Genomic DNA, 16356 nt, shown 5'->3' on the forward strand with positions numbered 1-16356 from the left:
GGTTGTTCTGTTGTGATTTAGAGCTTTACAGATATTACTTCCTGTGCGCAGCATGAAGGACTATTTCCACAGGCAAGCTCATGCTTCCAAAGCACTGAAATCAGAGTTTCTATGCAAAGTAACGTGGGAGGTAGAATATCTGGCTGAAATATAAATCCCCTGTGCTGCTAATAATCTCACTGACTATAGCAGGAGATACCTCTTGCCCTCTAGATCCCTTCAATATATGAACACAGATTACATCTCCCAAACTATATGCTACGAATCAAGTTTGTTAAGAATGAAGTTAAACAGAAGCAAGACCAGGCTTCAGCAGATTAGAATACATCAGGTAATCACAGTGTCTCTTTCAAAACAACGAAAGTCAGGGAATTGATAACAGTTCTCTGTTTAATGTAAACAATGCATGTTCTTGATTAAATGTTTTTTGCCTCCACCCAAATGGCAATACAGCGAAAAAGGGAACTGGTGAACTGAGAAATGCTCCAGATTATTTTTTTGTCAGTTGGGCTCTGAGCACGACGCTGTCAATCAACATCATTTCCAGACGCCATGGCTGAAATGCCTGCTGGAACAGACTCATATCCCTTCGGTGAGTCAGCAATAACAAATAGCTCTGTGTCTTTCTTGCAGCCCAGTAGTCACATTTTTAAATAATTACATCTTTCTGAACAGGCACTGCATGAACATTGTTCCTTCATCCCCTATTAATTGTTAATTGCCAGATCAAATGGACAATTGCAGCCAACCTTACTGTGGTAGCAACTTGCAAACAATACAGTGAAAACATTTCCCCTCCCATATATAGTTTTTGGCCATGCACAGTTTCCTGAAATGTAATTAAAGACATCAGAGAAGTAAAGGAACTCAAAGGCACCCTTATTTACACAGCCACGAGCCAAAGAATGTATATGCTGCTAATGGCCAGCCTGTGCTCACTTAAAGCAGTAACCAAATTAAAGTAATCTCAGATATCAAGTCCCATAAAAATGGGGAGACCAAACGCAGATTGGGTGACCGCTTTGCGGAACACCTCCGTTCAGTCCGTAAGGGTGACCCCGAGCTTCCGGTCGCCTGTCATTTCAATTCACCGTTCCACTCCCACTCGGACCTCACCGTCTGCGGCCTTTTGCATTGTTCCACAGAAGCTCACCGTAAACTCGAGGAACAGCACCTCATCTTCCGATTAGGCACTTTACAGCCTTCCGGACTCAATATCGAGTTCGGCAACTTCAGATCATAACCTCGGCCTCTATTATATTTTTATATTTTTTATCCACACCTTTGGTTTGTGCCTTTTCCTTTTTTCTCTCTCTCTCCCACATGACAGCTGTCTCTCACTCTGCCAGCGCATTTCACAATTCATCGAGAGCCATTGTCTGTTCCTTTACCTATCCTATTACTATCTCATCTCACCTTGAATATCTCTTAATGTCTCTTCTTTCATCCCCTCCCCCATTTCCCAGCCCCCCAAACTGCCTTTTGTTTCATTTCCTGCCTTTTCTCTCAGTTCTGTAGAAGGGTTTCGACCCGAAACGTTGACTCTATTTCTCTCTCCACGGATGTTGCCTGGGCTGCTGAGTTTTTCCAGCATTTTCTGTTGTTATTTCGGATTTCCAGCATCCGCAGTATTTTGCTATCATGTTAAAAATATAGGGGGAAAATTCAGTTGGTTGCGCCTCCCATTAGCGCCTTAAGAGGGCGCTAACGGGACGCAAACCAACTAGCGCCCGGGCGCAGCACTGCCCACTCCTCCCGCAAAATTCAGCGGGAGGTTAGTGGTGGTGCTAACCGGTAGCGCCCGGCGGCGCCGCGCCACTGGTGATGATGTCATTAGCGTGCGCAGCGCCCCGCTCATGCCCCGGCCACAATCTTCGGGAGCGTCCCCTGACTTACCGTGGGACGCTATGTCCGACGGGGTCAGGGGGGCATACCTGCGGCCGGGGAGGTGCAATTTAAAGGCGAGGTGTGGGGCGGCCATTTTTGTTGCTGGCCGCCTGCCAGCACCTGCCTGCGCTCCCGTCCCAGACCTCCTGAAACCACCCCCCCCACCCCGCAGAGTGCTGGCTGCGCTCCAAGAGCCCGGCACTTCTCTTGAGTGCCGGGCTTTTTTGCCTGCACTCCCGATCCCCGGGGGCCCAGCTGGGCCCCAGGTCGCGCTGCACAAGGCCCCTCCCCTTTAAGAAGGGGAGGAAGGCCTGCAATACCATGGCGCGACGTGCTGCAGCACCGCAATATTGACTCACAGCGCCCCAAGAGGGATGCAGGGCGCTTCCAGTAGTGCCCCGCTTCCCTCTTGGGGCGCAACCACTCAATTTCCGGCGTGGGTGTGCTAATTTTTCCGGGGCGCTCCTTTTAGCGCCCCGGCGAAGTTAGCACCCCTTTTGGGGCGCTACTCAATTTTTAGCCCATAGTCTATTATAAAAGGAAACAACAGATCTCTGATCAATTGTAACCATAATAATAAAAATGGTTGTTCTTCATTCTCAGTGATAAATGATGTCCCTTTCAGATGGGAACAGAACAAGCCAGCTTGGTAACTATAGTGATAGTGTGGCAGAACCACTGAATGACTCTGGCTAACTGTATATAATTCTCTTTAACGATGTTCTAACACCAGCCTAAACCTGTACCATTGTGTTAGGCATTACTGTGTTTTGTATATAGAGTTTGCATGTACGGGGCGTGGCCCCTTTAAGAGCGCGGGAAAATGTGGGCAAACGCGATGGCGTCACGTCGCAAACCACGGGACCGCCCAGGCAGTCCTCGTGGCATCTCCATTGAGTAAAGACCTGTTTAATTGTTCTCTGGTGTCGTTCTCAGTTATTCGTAGGCTGACGTCAGGTAACTGTACATACGCTGAAAACTGACTCGGCAATCTTCGGGGCTGTATAGCTCAGAATCAGACCAGGGAGAAAATTGATGAAAAAAAATGTAACACATCTTGCAAACCCCACACTGTCAGGGTTGGAATATTCTACCAGACTTAGTTCACTGTTTTGCAGTCGTTGATTTTAGCAAACAATGTTTTAGATTTTGTACGGCCATCTTTTGAAATGAGATCAGAAATCAAGAGTGTGTCAGCACATTCCAACTGAGCACAGAAAAAAATTACTGCACTTTTATGTGATTTTCCAGCTAGCATAATACAGCAAGAAATGCAGATGAGATCTATATTAACCCTCCCGTAAAACCTAATAATGATCATATTTTAAAATATTCCAATAAAAACAATATAAAGGGGAAAAATTATTATCCTGAAATAGTGATTTACCAAATGCATGGATGTCAACCCAGGACCAGTGACAGGATATATACACCCTTTTATTAGCATATACACAACTACATTTTAAAATGAGGCATTTCCAAGTCTTCCTGGTAACAGCTGCTGAAGAATTTTTAAGTACATTGGCCCGGAATTTGCGATGGGTAATGACAGTGAATTGTCAGCGTTCGCCGTCATTACCATTTTGAAACTGACTGCAACTTCAAGATTTAATACATGCGTATCTAAACATAGAAATCCTGAAGTTGCGGTCAGTCATTCACTGCTCCCACATTGGCTGCGATGTGGAGCCACCGCTACCCCCCCCTCCCCTCGGCCCCCATGGCCAGCAATCAGTGAAATCAGTGAAACTGATGAAAACTTGGGCTTTTCTGCGATAATATCACTATTAAATAACCCATTAAATGTTAAGCCTTGTTGGAATAGGTGTAACTGGGGTTTTCACAGCATATTGACTGGTAAACAAACGTTCTGGCCCTGAAAAACTAATTTTTATATTTTTGGAGTGTAAAATTTCTCCATTATAATAAAAAAGTACAATTTTTTTTAAACTTTAAGGGGGAAAAATTCAGTGGCACCCCCTACGGGGTGCTAGCGCTGCTGCACTCTGAAAAAGTTAGTGCCCCTGCGCCGTAAATTCAATAGTAGCGGCCCAAGCAGGAGGCAGGGCATGACTGAAAGCGCTCTCCCTCCTACTTGGGGCGCTACCAGTGAATTTCGCGGCGCTACGTGCAACAGCACCACGCGTGTCGGCATGTAGCGCCGCAGTATTGTAGGCCTCCCTCCCCTGATGTAAGGGGTGGGGCCTAGTGCTGCATGCACTGGGCCCTATTGAACCACTGGGAGTGGGGTGCCGGGCTGAGCGATCGAGGCTGGCACCCCGCATAAAAAAGGGGAAGGGGGGCAGGTGCTGATAGTTGGCCAAAAAAAATGGCCGCCTGACACCTGCCCTTTAAGTAGTGCCGCGGTGGCTGAAAAAGTGCTCCCCTAATCCTGTCGGACATATCGCCCGGCGATAGGTCAGGGGGCGCAACCCAAGGTTGGAGCCGGGGCCAAGCGGGGTGCTTCGCACAGCAATGATGTCAGTGCCGGCAGTGCAATGCTGGGGGGCACTACCGCCTACTGCCGCCGCTAACCTCTTGCTGAATTTCGCGGGAGGTGTTAGCAGTGCTGTGCCCGAGCGCTCAGAGCTTTGTGCCCCCGGGACACTAACGGGAGGCGCAAAGCAACCCAATTTTTCCCCCTAAAAGTTTTTTTAAAGTTTGTTCATGATATTTCAGCTTCTACCATATCCCCGTGTGAAAGTCCCAATCTTTATTTTGTTCTCTGTAACTTTTTTAAAAAGTCCGGATAAAAGTAGCTTCTCATTTCCTGTCTGTGAGAACTATTCAATGTGATTGGCTGCTTAGACAGCTTGTTGACGTCACTGCAGCACCGCCATAGGAATCCCCTATTCACAGCGCTGCAATTAATGAAATGTCGTTAAAGGCAACCTTCTCACCACAGAGATCGCGCGATCTCTGGGCAGCTTTCTTCGGGGCCAGCGGCGAGCGCCTTTGCCTTGCCGCTGACCACAAATTACGGACCAATATATTTGTATTATGTGTTAATTCCATGTAAACACAGCAGAGAATGAAATGCTGTTTACCTGCCTTTAGTACACTGTAACCGTCTTTGAACATTGATTTGTACCAAGTCTTTGGTCCATTTTCAACTGGAAACTGAAATAGATGATTAAGTTAGATCAGAGTTTATCTGGATATTTTATCACATAGCTACAAAATACAGAAAAGATATCTCCCAGCGTCCTATTTGACATCTGCTAGATTGTCAACCGGTCATGATGTTTTACTAATTCAGTCACTGAAGAATGTGATACAGTGATTTATTTTTACTTAGTCTGGAAGATCAGGGAACTTGCTGAAAAATTCTAAAACCTGTTGATAGTAAAATAAAATACAATACGAGGAATGTTCTGTATGTGTCGCATCACGCCTGCTCCTTCTAATAGACCAAGTTCAATTTCTACTCCAGTCAGCTCCACATACACAGGACAATATAGTGAAAATACTTTGTCCACTAGATTCAAGGTAATGAATAAAGAAATAGACATTGTCCATTTCATGTAAAAAGTCAAATGAATCAAGGCAGTAATCCTGCTGAGAGGACCAGGTGATATTACAGACCGTAATAGCAAAGCTTCGGTGGCTTACCTGGTTGGAGATAGCCTCGTCAGTGATCAAGACCACCGACAAGGCCATCTCTGACCACATCTTTGTATCCCTTAACCAACCACATTCCCCATACCCACTTCCAACTGTGACCGCCTCTGGGGGAAAAAAAACTCTCCCCCAAGTCACTTACAACTGCATTTCAAACTTCCAATTGTTTAGCCTTTGACCCTCCATTCACCCCAAATTCCTCTGCAGCCATCAATTTGATCAACTACTCCCTCACCGCAGCAGTTGATGTCCTTGTCCCCAACAAAACCATCATAGTTTCACATTCCAGTCATTCCCCCAGAATGGCCCCACCTTCATCTTCTTTAATCCAGGATCTAGGATCACCCGAGAGAGCAAAGATAACTTCTGGCTTCTTTTCTCCACAACGAAGTATTTCCTTAAATCCTTCTCCCCTCTCCCCTCACCTCCACCAGGTGAGAAGAACTCATGGGTTTCTTTGTCGCCAAGATAGAGATTGTCCATTCAGCCATGTCTGCTGCTTATCCCCTTCCCCATGCCCATTGACCTAAACCTCTCCCCCCCACCCCCGCCCCCACCCCCAAATGCCCTCTCTCAGCTCGTCTAAGCCATGAGAACCACCTCTTGCTCCCCATTCCACCTAAACTGCTGACCATCCATCATTCCTTCCTGGTCCCCATGCGAGCTGAAATCCCTCCACTCAGCTACTGTCTCCCTTTCAAAAACTCTTTCATCACCTCCTTCATCAAAAACCCACCCATGACCACTCTGTACTTACAAACTTCTGCTCCATCTCCAACCTCCTAAGTCCTTGAACATATTTTCGCCTCTCAAATCTGTGTCTATCTCTCCTGCAACTCAGTGTTTGAATCCCTCCAATTTGGCTTCTGCCCCTACCACAGACTAAAATGGTCTTAATCAAAGTTATCCTTGGCCACTGCTTTTCCTCATCTACATGCTGCGGTTTGGGAATATATTCCACAGACATGGGGTCAGCTTCCACATGTGCACTGATGATATCCAGCTCTACCTCTGCACCACATTTCTTGATCCCTCCACTGCATCGGTGCTGTCCGGCTGCTGGTCTTTCATCCAGTCTTGAATAAGCCGCAATTTCCTCCAGATAAACATTGGGAAGGCCAGAGCCACCGACTTAAGCTCCTGCCACAAACTCTGTACCCTTGCCCTGACTCCATTCCCCTCCCTGGCCACTGTCTCAGACTGATTGCAACCTCAGAATCCCATTTGACCCTGAACTGAGCTTCTGGCCCCATATCTTCACCACCATAAACACCATTGGCAATGTATTGATTTCTGTGTACAAACACCACTGAAGAGTTTTCTGTCGTATTACTCAGTGATTGCATGCCCCCTTAAATTTGCCCCAAAATATAGCTGCCCTGAATTTTCTGCATAATTTTCTGACTACAATATAGCATAAAAAAATATTGTTTGTCATTTGTAAATGTAGGACCTGTGGGGTTGTTATTTCTACACAACATACAACATAAATTGCAACAACACTGAACCTTGCATTTATTAGAGTCAAGAGTTTTTGTTCTAATATAAACAAGTAATTCTGAATCATTTCTCTATTGAGCTACATGCTCATGCCTTTCTTTTTAAGAGGCTGAAATATAAATGTGTACAGCAGTGAAACACATCTGTAGAAATTGATATGGAGCCTGTTCCAACTAAACAGCTGTTCCACCCATCAGGACCCCTCTTTAAAGAGAAAATCTGACCTCCTAATGAAAGGCTTCCACCATCAGTACCTGCTTTAAAAATCAAACTTTAGGCCTAGAAATTCATTGTAGCCACTTTTGGGGCAGTAAAGTGGGGTGGCCGCTAAAGTTTGCGCCCGCCGCCAAATCGAGGCCACTTCACCGATATTCATTAGCTTCGCCCTAAGAGTTCGCTCGAGCGCTAAAACTGGTGCTGGACGCCTCTCTTTGGGCGCTAAGCCGGAGGTGCTGATCGATAGCGTCGAGGCCGGGCGCAGCGCAGGTGCGGCCATCTCGTGATTGACAGCAGACACCCTGGCGCCGGCCAGCTCTTAAGGGGGAAGGGTCGACTGTGTCTGCTGCCACGCCCTGGATAGTGGAGCCCTCCAGCTAGGCCTGAACACTGCTGCTGGACCCAAATAGCGCCTGAAGCCATGCAGAAGGCCCGTGAACGTGCGCAGCGCTTCTCAGAGTGTGATCTGAGTGTGCTGGTTGGTGGTGTGGAGAAGAGGTACCATGTTTTGTACCCGGACAATGGCAAGAAGGCGCCGTTCCGCGTCTACAGGAGAGCCTGGAGGCATGTCGCCAGCAAGCTGTCAGCCAACAGCGAGGTCCCCAGGAGCGGTGTCCAATGCCGCAAAAAGTTTAATGACCTCACTCGCATTGTCAGGGTGAGTACCCTTTCCAGTGACCTCCTCATCCTTGCATGTGCACCTCACATTATGGGCAAAGGGACCTGAAAGCCCTAATGGCCAGCCCTCATCCAGCAGCGATGGGACAGGCATGAACATCAATTGCATATTCTGCACTTAACACACTGGCCAAACTATTCCACCATGGGAGGCAGTGCACACAAGATCAGGGCGACACACTGGCCAGGCTATTCCACCATGGGAGGCAGTGCACACAAGATCAGGGCGACACACTGTACTTAGAGGCCGTCCTTTCTCTTGCAGGCCAAGCTGGCTAATAATCGGAAGAGCCGGACTGCGACCGGGGGAGGCCGACCCCAGATCCAGCCGCTCACCGAGCTTCAACATCGCGTGGAGCGCATCATGGGTGCCCGGGTGATTGGCCCTGTTGCATGTGGAGATGCCGACCCTGTTCTGGGCACCAATGGTAAGGACATCCACGTTTGGACCTCTCTCGTCCCACTTGCGCATCAGATCTATATCCTTTGCCACTGTCCGACCAATGCGCTGAATGCCACCACTCATGCATCCCTTGCTGATGCCCTCTCCTCAGTCTAAAGCTACTCTTGTGCCTTCCTGCTTTCAGATGGTGAGGAGGAGGTCCCTGAACTTGCCAGTGACAGCCCCTCAGAAGAGGAGCAGGAGGAGGAGCAAGAGGAAGGCGGCCCATCAGGGGAACCCTCAGCCGCCGCCACCCAGGCCAATGTAGGGGACACGTCTTCCCTGGAGGGGAGCGTGGCGGAAGTGTCGAAGTGGAGGGGAGCTCATGGGACCTGCGGCCTGCAGAAACGCGGGAGGGGGGTGGAAGCTCGGTGGCCTTCTCCCCAGAGGGGGGATGCGTCGGAGGGGAGTCCAATTGTTAGGCCCAGCGGCGTCCAGCAACGCAGGAAGGGTCGGCCAGCTCGGCGGCCTTCTCCCCAGAGGGAGAGTCCGGCCTCCAGTCCGGAGATGGTCTTCGCCGAGGAGATGGAACGCCTCGAGGACTTGTCCGCGGACTCGGAGCGCCGGCACATGGAGCTCATGGCGGCAGTGGCACGGTTGCCTGAGGCCATCGAGTCCCTCTCTCGGAGTGTGACCGAGTTCGGGCCCTCAGAGGCCACCAGTCGGGCTGAATTCCGGGCAGATCAGGCAGCGAGTCGGGCGGAATTCGGGGCAGCTCTGGCAGCGAGTCGGGCGGAATTTGGGGCAGATCAGGCAGCGAGTCGGGTGGAATTCGGGGCAGCTCTGGCAGCGACTGGCCAGGTGATCAGTGGTGCCGTCCAGTCACTGGCTGCTCTGATGCGGTCAGTGAACAGGTCAACACGGGCACTCACTGCTGCCACACTCGCTGTGTCAGCCAGGCATCGCCAGGGCACCCGGCGCGCTGCAGCAGCACAGCGGTCTGTCCCTCGGCAGATTGGTGCGCATGCTGCAGTGCTGGCCCGGGCGAGTGCCAGTGTCTCAGGCGACCAGCGAGCGCCTGCCATCCGCCAGCTTGCCCCCATTCCTCCAGCCGCCACTGCCACTCCCCCAGTGGAGCTGGCAGGAGCTGCTGCAGCGACTGATGCTGGCCAGCCACAGCTGCAGCATTCAACAGCCGCCCGCTCGACGGCCAGACCTCGACTAGGCCGACCCCCAAGGGCATCTGCCATCACGACATGTGCCCCTCAGGAGCCTGCCCCCAGCCTTGCAGCAGCCAGTGGCCTTACTTTGAGGAGGAGCAGCAGGGCGGGCAGGGGCCACACAAAGATGGCCAAGGCATCGCCCTAGCGGGCCAAATAGTCGAATGTGTGGCCAGTTGTGTTTGTTTTTTGAGGCCGAGAATTGGATGTTTGTTTTTTGAAGGCTGATGATGTGATGTTTGTTTTTTACGAAGGCCGAGAATGACGGCCATTTTAGTTGCACTATTTTGTTAATCCTCTCCAGGTTGTGGGAGCGAGTAATGTGTTTGAGTGTTTTTTGGGGGTTTCGTCTGTTTTTGGTTTTCATGTGGGAAGGGACCTGAGTTTGAACAATAAACCATTTTATTTATTAACATTGTCCATGTTTGATCTTTGAAGTGTTTGTTGCCTTAACCGACTGAGGGCTTGCGGAGCGGCTGCAATCATGTTCTTTCATTGGCACAAGCCATTCCCTGACAGGGGGCCTAGAAGTGACGTTCAATAAGCCGCCGACGGGCGGCCCTTGGACCTTGTGCCTCCCTCCTGGGCTGGTACTCCTCGTCCTCCTCCTCCTCATGCTCCTCCTGCTCCTCCTCCTGAGGTGGTGGTCCAACGTGAGGTGGCAGTGCCTGAGTCCTGCGGATAGCCAGGTTGTGCAGCATGCAGCAAACGACGACGAATTGGGAGACTCGATCCTGCGAATACTGGAGGGCTCCCCCGGAGTGATCGAGACAGCGGAACCGTTGCTTGAGGACACCGATTGTTTGTTCTATGATGTTCCTAGTCGCTTGATGGCTCTCGTTGTATGCCTCTTCAGCAGGGGTCGTGGGCACGCGGAGCGGGGTCATGAGCCAGGTACACAAAGGATAGCCTTTGTCCCCGATAAGCCATCCTCTTGGGGGAGGCTGTGCCTGGAACATGTCAGCCACAGTTGTCTGTCGCAGGATAAAGGCATCGTGGCTGCTGCCTGGAAAGCGGGCATTGACAGCTAGGATGCGCTGCCTGTGGTCACACACCAGCTGTACATTGAGGGAATGGTAGCCCTTCCGGTTGCGGTAATCCTCGGCATGCTCAAGAGGTGCCCGCAAAGCCACATGCGTGCAGTCAATGGCGCCCTGCACCATGGGGAAGCCCGCTATTCTTGCAAATCCCACTGCACGCTGCTGCTGCTTGTCCAGGGTCATGGGGAAGGAGATGAATTGATGTCTCCTTCTGAAAAGGGCTTCGGTCACCTGGCGGATGCAGCAATGCACGGCGAACTGGGAGATGTTAGCGATGTCCCCAGCAGCGGATTGGAAGGAGCCGGTGGCATAGAAGTTGAGAGCCACCGTCACCTTCACTGCCACCGACAGAGACGTCCTGCACATCAGCTGTGGCTGCAGATCTCTGTGAAGCAGCCGGCAGATGTCTGCAACCACCTCCCTTCTGAATCGCAGCCTCCTAACACACATCGCGGCAGACATGGTCAGATAGGAGGTCTGCTGGCGGTATACCCTGGGTGGGTAAGGCCTCAGTTGGCGACGCCTGTTGCCCCCTCTGCATCTAGCCAGGGCTGCCACTCTCTCACGGCGTCTGTAAGCCCTTCTGGCATAAGGCTGAAAGTCAGCGTTGCCACCCAATGCAGCCCCCATTATATGCTGGCAAACACTGAGCTCTCAATGAAGGCAAAGATAATTGCTAAGCTCTGGCCTGAGCCAAAAATACCTGTCCTAGTGTTGGTCCAAACTAGTAAGCTCTCCTCCTTGGTCTCTGTCCAAAAAACCGTTGCACAAGAGTGAATGCTGCAAAATGGCGGCCCTTTATAGTGCAGGGTAAGTGCCCTTTAATTAGCGCTCCCCGTGGCCCGGCTCGGCTGTGTACCGTTCCATTTCACAGTCGTTCGGGCCGCCCGGCGCACAATGGGCCGGCGCGAGTGAAGTTCCGGTTTGGGGCGCACAAAGGGCATTGCACTCGTAAATGACGTCATGATCTGCGCGCGCAGCAGGGCGCGCGCTAAGACTTTGCGCTGGCGCTAAATGTGTATTGAAGTTGGGGCGAGGCGCAGATCGCGTTGCGCCCGGGCGCTAAGCGCCTAGCGCTCGAGATCTACTCCTCCTAAGGCGCTAACGGCTGGCGCGCCCAACTGAATTTCTAGGCCTTAGTGTCATAGATAGAGAGAGAGTCATAGGGCTGGATTTTCATTCAGCAGTCGGGAAGGAGGCGGTACTACAACTTTCGGGTTTTAGTCCCGCCTCCATCGACGTCCGGCCAATCCACGCGATTTTCCCTTGATTGACCTTGTTGAGCCCACCCAGCGGGCTCAGCAGGCCAATTAAGGGCCACCTGGCAACAGGTGACGTCACAGACTCAAATTTCATCTGTCAAGAGGTGTTGACAGATAAAATATCAGTGTTTCACAGCTGTTTGAAGCTGTCAAACACTGACAGTCTGACTTCTAACCTGAGTCCTTCTATGCAGACTCAGTTAGAACTCTCACTGGTACTGAAAGCTGAAGGCTGTCACTTTTGACAGATTGCAGCCATTCAGCTTTCAGTGCTGGCTGAGTGAAAGACTCCCGACACCTAGAGGAAGAATGGCTGTTAAGGTAAGTACAGGTAATTTGAATTTCTTTACACACTTTAAACACACCAAACACACTTACCTTTGCACTCATGCACCCATCACTCACCTGAACACTGACATCGCGACTCCTCCAAGTCCTTCAACCCGACGGCCCGCCTGCTCTAACCTGGCGTGGTTTGGAGCCGTCGGGAATCCCACACGACACCCCTCAAAATAGGGATTAGGCTAAAAACTGCCTGTTAACTACCTGTTAACAGGCAGTTAATTGGCACTAATCCCTTCCCGCCTCGGGTCGGTGGGTCCCAGTGCGGGGCGGGTACCCGCCTCCTTTGAAACTTACGTGGAGGCGGGTTTTGGGCGGGATGGTGTCGGGACCCCCGAATTCAGGATTTTTGCCCCCCGCATGCCTAAAAGCCCGCCTCACGGCACACTGAAAATCTGACCCATAGAGTTATGCAGCACAGAAAGAGGCCCTTCAGCCCATCGTGTCTGCGCCGGCGATCAAGCCCTGTCTATTCTAATCCCATTTTCCAGCACTTGGTCCACAGCCTTGTATGCTATGGCATTTCAAGTGCTCATCTAAATGCTTCTTGAATATTGTGAGGGTTCCTGCCTCTCCCACCCTTTCAGGCAGTGAGTTCCAGATTCCAACCACCCTCTGGGTGAAAAAGTTTTTCCTCAAATCCCCTCATAACCTCCTGCCTCTTACCTTGAAACTAAAAAAAAACCAGTGTGTTATGTTGATGGTATCACGTTGATCTAGACCAGTACATTAATGCTGCAAAGTATCACAGTGGTTTCGAATAGCATATTGCACTGGTGGTAAAGAATGACGTAAAAGTTAATAATGTGTCGCAGTATTCCATTGACCTAGAACAGCATGTTATGTTGCTCAGTAACACACTGACCTTAAACAGTACATTATACAGAAGAATATCACATCAGTCTAGAACTGTGTGCTATCAGATTGATCTAGAACATTATGTTACGCGACAGGATATCCCAAGGAGCAGATTTAAAACGTGTAGTTGAGGAACGCACAGTGAACAGTAGTTTATACAAAGAAAATTATTTCAAAAATGCAGTGATTATTCAGAGTGACTTGCTGTTGAACAGTCAGTCATTTTCTGGTAAGCATCTAATTTTTCAATCTTTCCTTCCTGTTCACCATTGTAAATGTTAATCCCTTAATTATGTCACCTCCTTGACTCAGTTCAGTGTATGTACCGTACATGAAGCTTTCTTTCTATTGCAGTCGTTAAAAATAACTGCAACTTACTTTCTCATGTTTTTAAAAATAAATAAAGACTACATTTATATAGCACCTTCCACATCCTCAGAATATCCCGGTCTAGCAGTGCATTAATTTTAAAATTCTCATCCTTGTTTTTAAATCCCTCCATGTCCTCACCCTTCCCTATCTCTGTAACCTCCTCCAGCCCTACAACTCTCCGAGATCTCTGCGTTCCTCCAAATCTGGCCTCTTGACCATCCCTGATTTTAGTCACTCCACCATTGGCGGCCGTGCCTTCAGCTGCCCAGGCCCTAAGCTCTGGAATTCCCTCCCTAAACCTCTCCGCCTCTCTACCTCTCCCTCCTTCTTTAAGAAGCTCCTTAAAACCTACCTCTGTGTCCTAAGAGCTCCTTATGTGGCTCGGTGTCAAATCTTCTTTGATAACCCTCCTGTGAAGCACCTTGGGACATTTTACTACGTTAAAGATGCTATATAAATGCAAGTTGTTGTTGTTGTTGTCCCAAAGTGCTTCAAAGCCAATGAATTACGTTTGAAGTGTAGTCACATTTGTAGACATTGCTCAGAGCGTACACGAGTCAACACTGTTCTGCTATCAACAGCTTTCAGACGAAATTACTCATACAAGGTTTTTTCTTGTTTCAATTTTCCTTTCCTGAAGGCATTGACTCACACCGGCGAACAGTTCTACCTGCATCAGAGGCCCTCCAGTATTCAACTGGTAATTTTCCAAGCAAGTAGATTCTTCAACCAAATCTGATCTTGCCCTCAACATGATTTCTAGCAAGGTTTCTTCGATAGCGGAGACAGGAACCTGACTTATTCCCCTAGGCTGGGAATGCTAAGGTCAACTGTAACAGCTACACTGTCGCCCTGGTTGAGGTTAGCTAAATCAACACAGATGAAGGATTGAGGCCTTCTTGGCCTCATTGGCTCAGTGTAGGGTGGCCAACTCTGGTTGGAAGCATTCGTGGAGGTTTGATCATGTGACACCTGAAAATATTATTGCATTTACCTTATAAAAGTTGAGTCCCCTGAAGCTGAGTATCTTTGCGCCAGCACCTGCTATGTGAGAAGTTCAGGAGATGACCCGTGAGCAGGCGAAGAAGGGAACCCTGAGGCGGGAGGAACTTTGATTCCCCAGTAACTAATAGTAACTCACTGAAAGTGCGCCAATAACGAATAGTAATAGTGGTAACATGCAGAGTCCTCTCACAACCAACAGTAAAGCAATAACTCACTGATAGTGTATATGTAACTGGTAGTAATGGGTGTAACGCCCCACTAGCCTACCTCTATCTAGTTGTAATCTTATAACCCACTGATATTCACCCTGTAACTACAGCCAGAATCCCCCTGCACTGAACAAGGTGCAGTCAGGCTCCCCAGTTGTTGCCACTTTTAAGAGGCCCAATCTCTCACCTTATCTCCTCGGACTCTGGTTTGGACTCAGATTCTGAACTGGGAGCCTCATTCAGAGCTGACTTGTACTTAGATTTCACACGCCAAAACCGGCTGGCACAGGCCAACCTGGACCAAACTGAGAGATCACACAAAAGGCAGCGAGCTCGGTGTTTGGGGCACATCTCACAGGGCACAGCATCCTAAACACAGCTCAGCACCAACATCTCCTGACGCAGAGTCAATAAAGGAGCGTTTTCATAGAATGAGAGAAATTACAGCACAGGTGGAGACCACTTGGTACCTGGAGCTCGCTCCTGTAATCCCATCCGACCTCAGATCCTTTATATATTCCTTCTTTTCAAATACTTATCCCTTTCTCTTTTAAATGTTGTTGTAGTCTACACCTCAATAGCCACTTGTGGTGAAGTATCCCATGGTTTACATAGAAACATAGAAGATAGGAGCAGGAGTAGGCCATTCGGCCCTTCGAGCCTGCTCCGCCATTCAACGAGATCATGGCTGATCATCCAAACCCTAGCACCCGGTCCCCACACCGACAGCCATCCCACCCAAGCCCTATCCCCGTAACCCCACGTATTTAATCCCCCCTAACACTAAGGGTCAATTTTTTTTAATCATAGCCAATCAACCTAACCCGCACATCTTTGGACTGTGGGAGGAAACCGGAGCACCCGGAGGAAACCCACGCAAACACGGGGAGAATGTGCAAACTCCACACAGACAGTCACCTGAGGCCGGATTTGAACCCGGGTCCCTGGCGCTGTGAGGCAACAGTGCTAACCACTATGCCACCGTGCTGCCCTTTAATGGCCCACACTGCAAAAACCTTTCTTCTCCCTTCTCTCTTGGTTCTTCCAGTGAGAATTCTTGGTCTCGGTTCCTTTTTTCTCCATTCGCCCAATTTGACTATTTACCCATGCTGCTTCACTCACCGCTCTGGGCTGCTCCTCTCTCAGCACTGCTCCCACTCCCATTAACAGTTTGCCACTCTGCCCCAGTGCTCGAGCCCCAATCTCCCAAAACCTGTCTCCCTCTCTTCGGACTCCCCCATCCCTAGGGCAGGATTTTCATTGGGCCGTAGAGGCAGGATTGGAGGCGTGTGGGGGGTTAAAATCCCGAAATCGGGGGGTGGGGGGGTGGGGGGGCACGAACCCATCCCACCCGGAACCCGCCTCCATGCCAGTTTCAAAGGAGACGGGTACCCGACCCGCACCGGGACCCGCCTCCCAGAGGCGGGAAGGGGATTAGTGCCAATTAACTGCCTGTTAACAGGTAGTTAACAGGCAGTTTTTAGCCTAATCCCTATTTTCATGATTGAAATGTGGGATTCCTGACGGCTCCAAACCACGCCAAGTTAGCGAGGCGGGCCGTCGGGCTGAAGGGCTTGGAGGGGTCGAGATGTCCAGTGTTCAGGTGAGTGATGGGTGCATGAGTGCAGAGGTAAGTGGGTTTGGTGTGTTTAAAGTGTTTAAATAAGTTTTACTTATATTTACATACCTTTACAGCCCTCCTTCCCTCATGTCTCGGGAGTCCCTCATCTCACCGGCACAGAAAGCAGAATGGCCGCGATCTAT

General features: G+C 49.9%; 1 protein-coding gene across 1 annotated transcript in view; it reads right to left on the reverse strand.

Moving 5' to 3' along the window:
• Nucleotides 1-16356, reverse strand: part of LOC147114112 (uncharacterized) — a 115533-nt gene that overhangs the window by 85376 nt on the left and 13801 nt on the right. The window contains exon 5 of the mRNA XM_085996188.1: nt 4935-5007. Within this exon, the coding sequence (XP_085852314.1) occupies nt 4935-5007 (73 nt within the window). The remainder of the gene's footprint in view (nt 1-4934; nt 5008-16356) is intronic.

The sequence above is a fragment of the Somniosus microcephalus genome, chromosome 8 (assembly GCF_052327205.1).
Source record: "Somniosus microcephalus isolate GS21.2 chromosome 8, FLI_Smic_1.0, whole genome shotgun sequence".
NCBI classification, from domain to species: domain Eukaryota; kingdom Metazoa; phylum Chordata; class Chondrichthyes; order Squaliformes; family Somniosidae; genus Somniosus; species Somniosus microcephalus.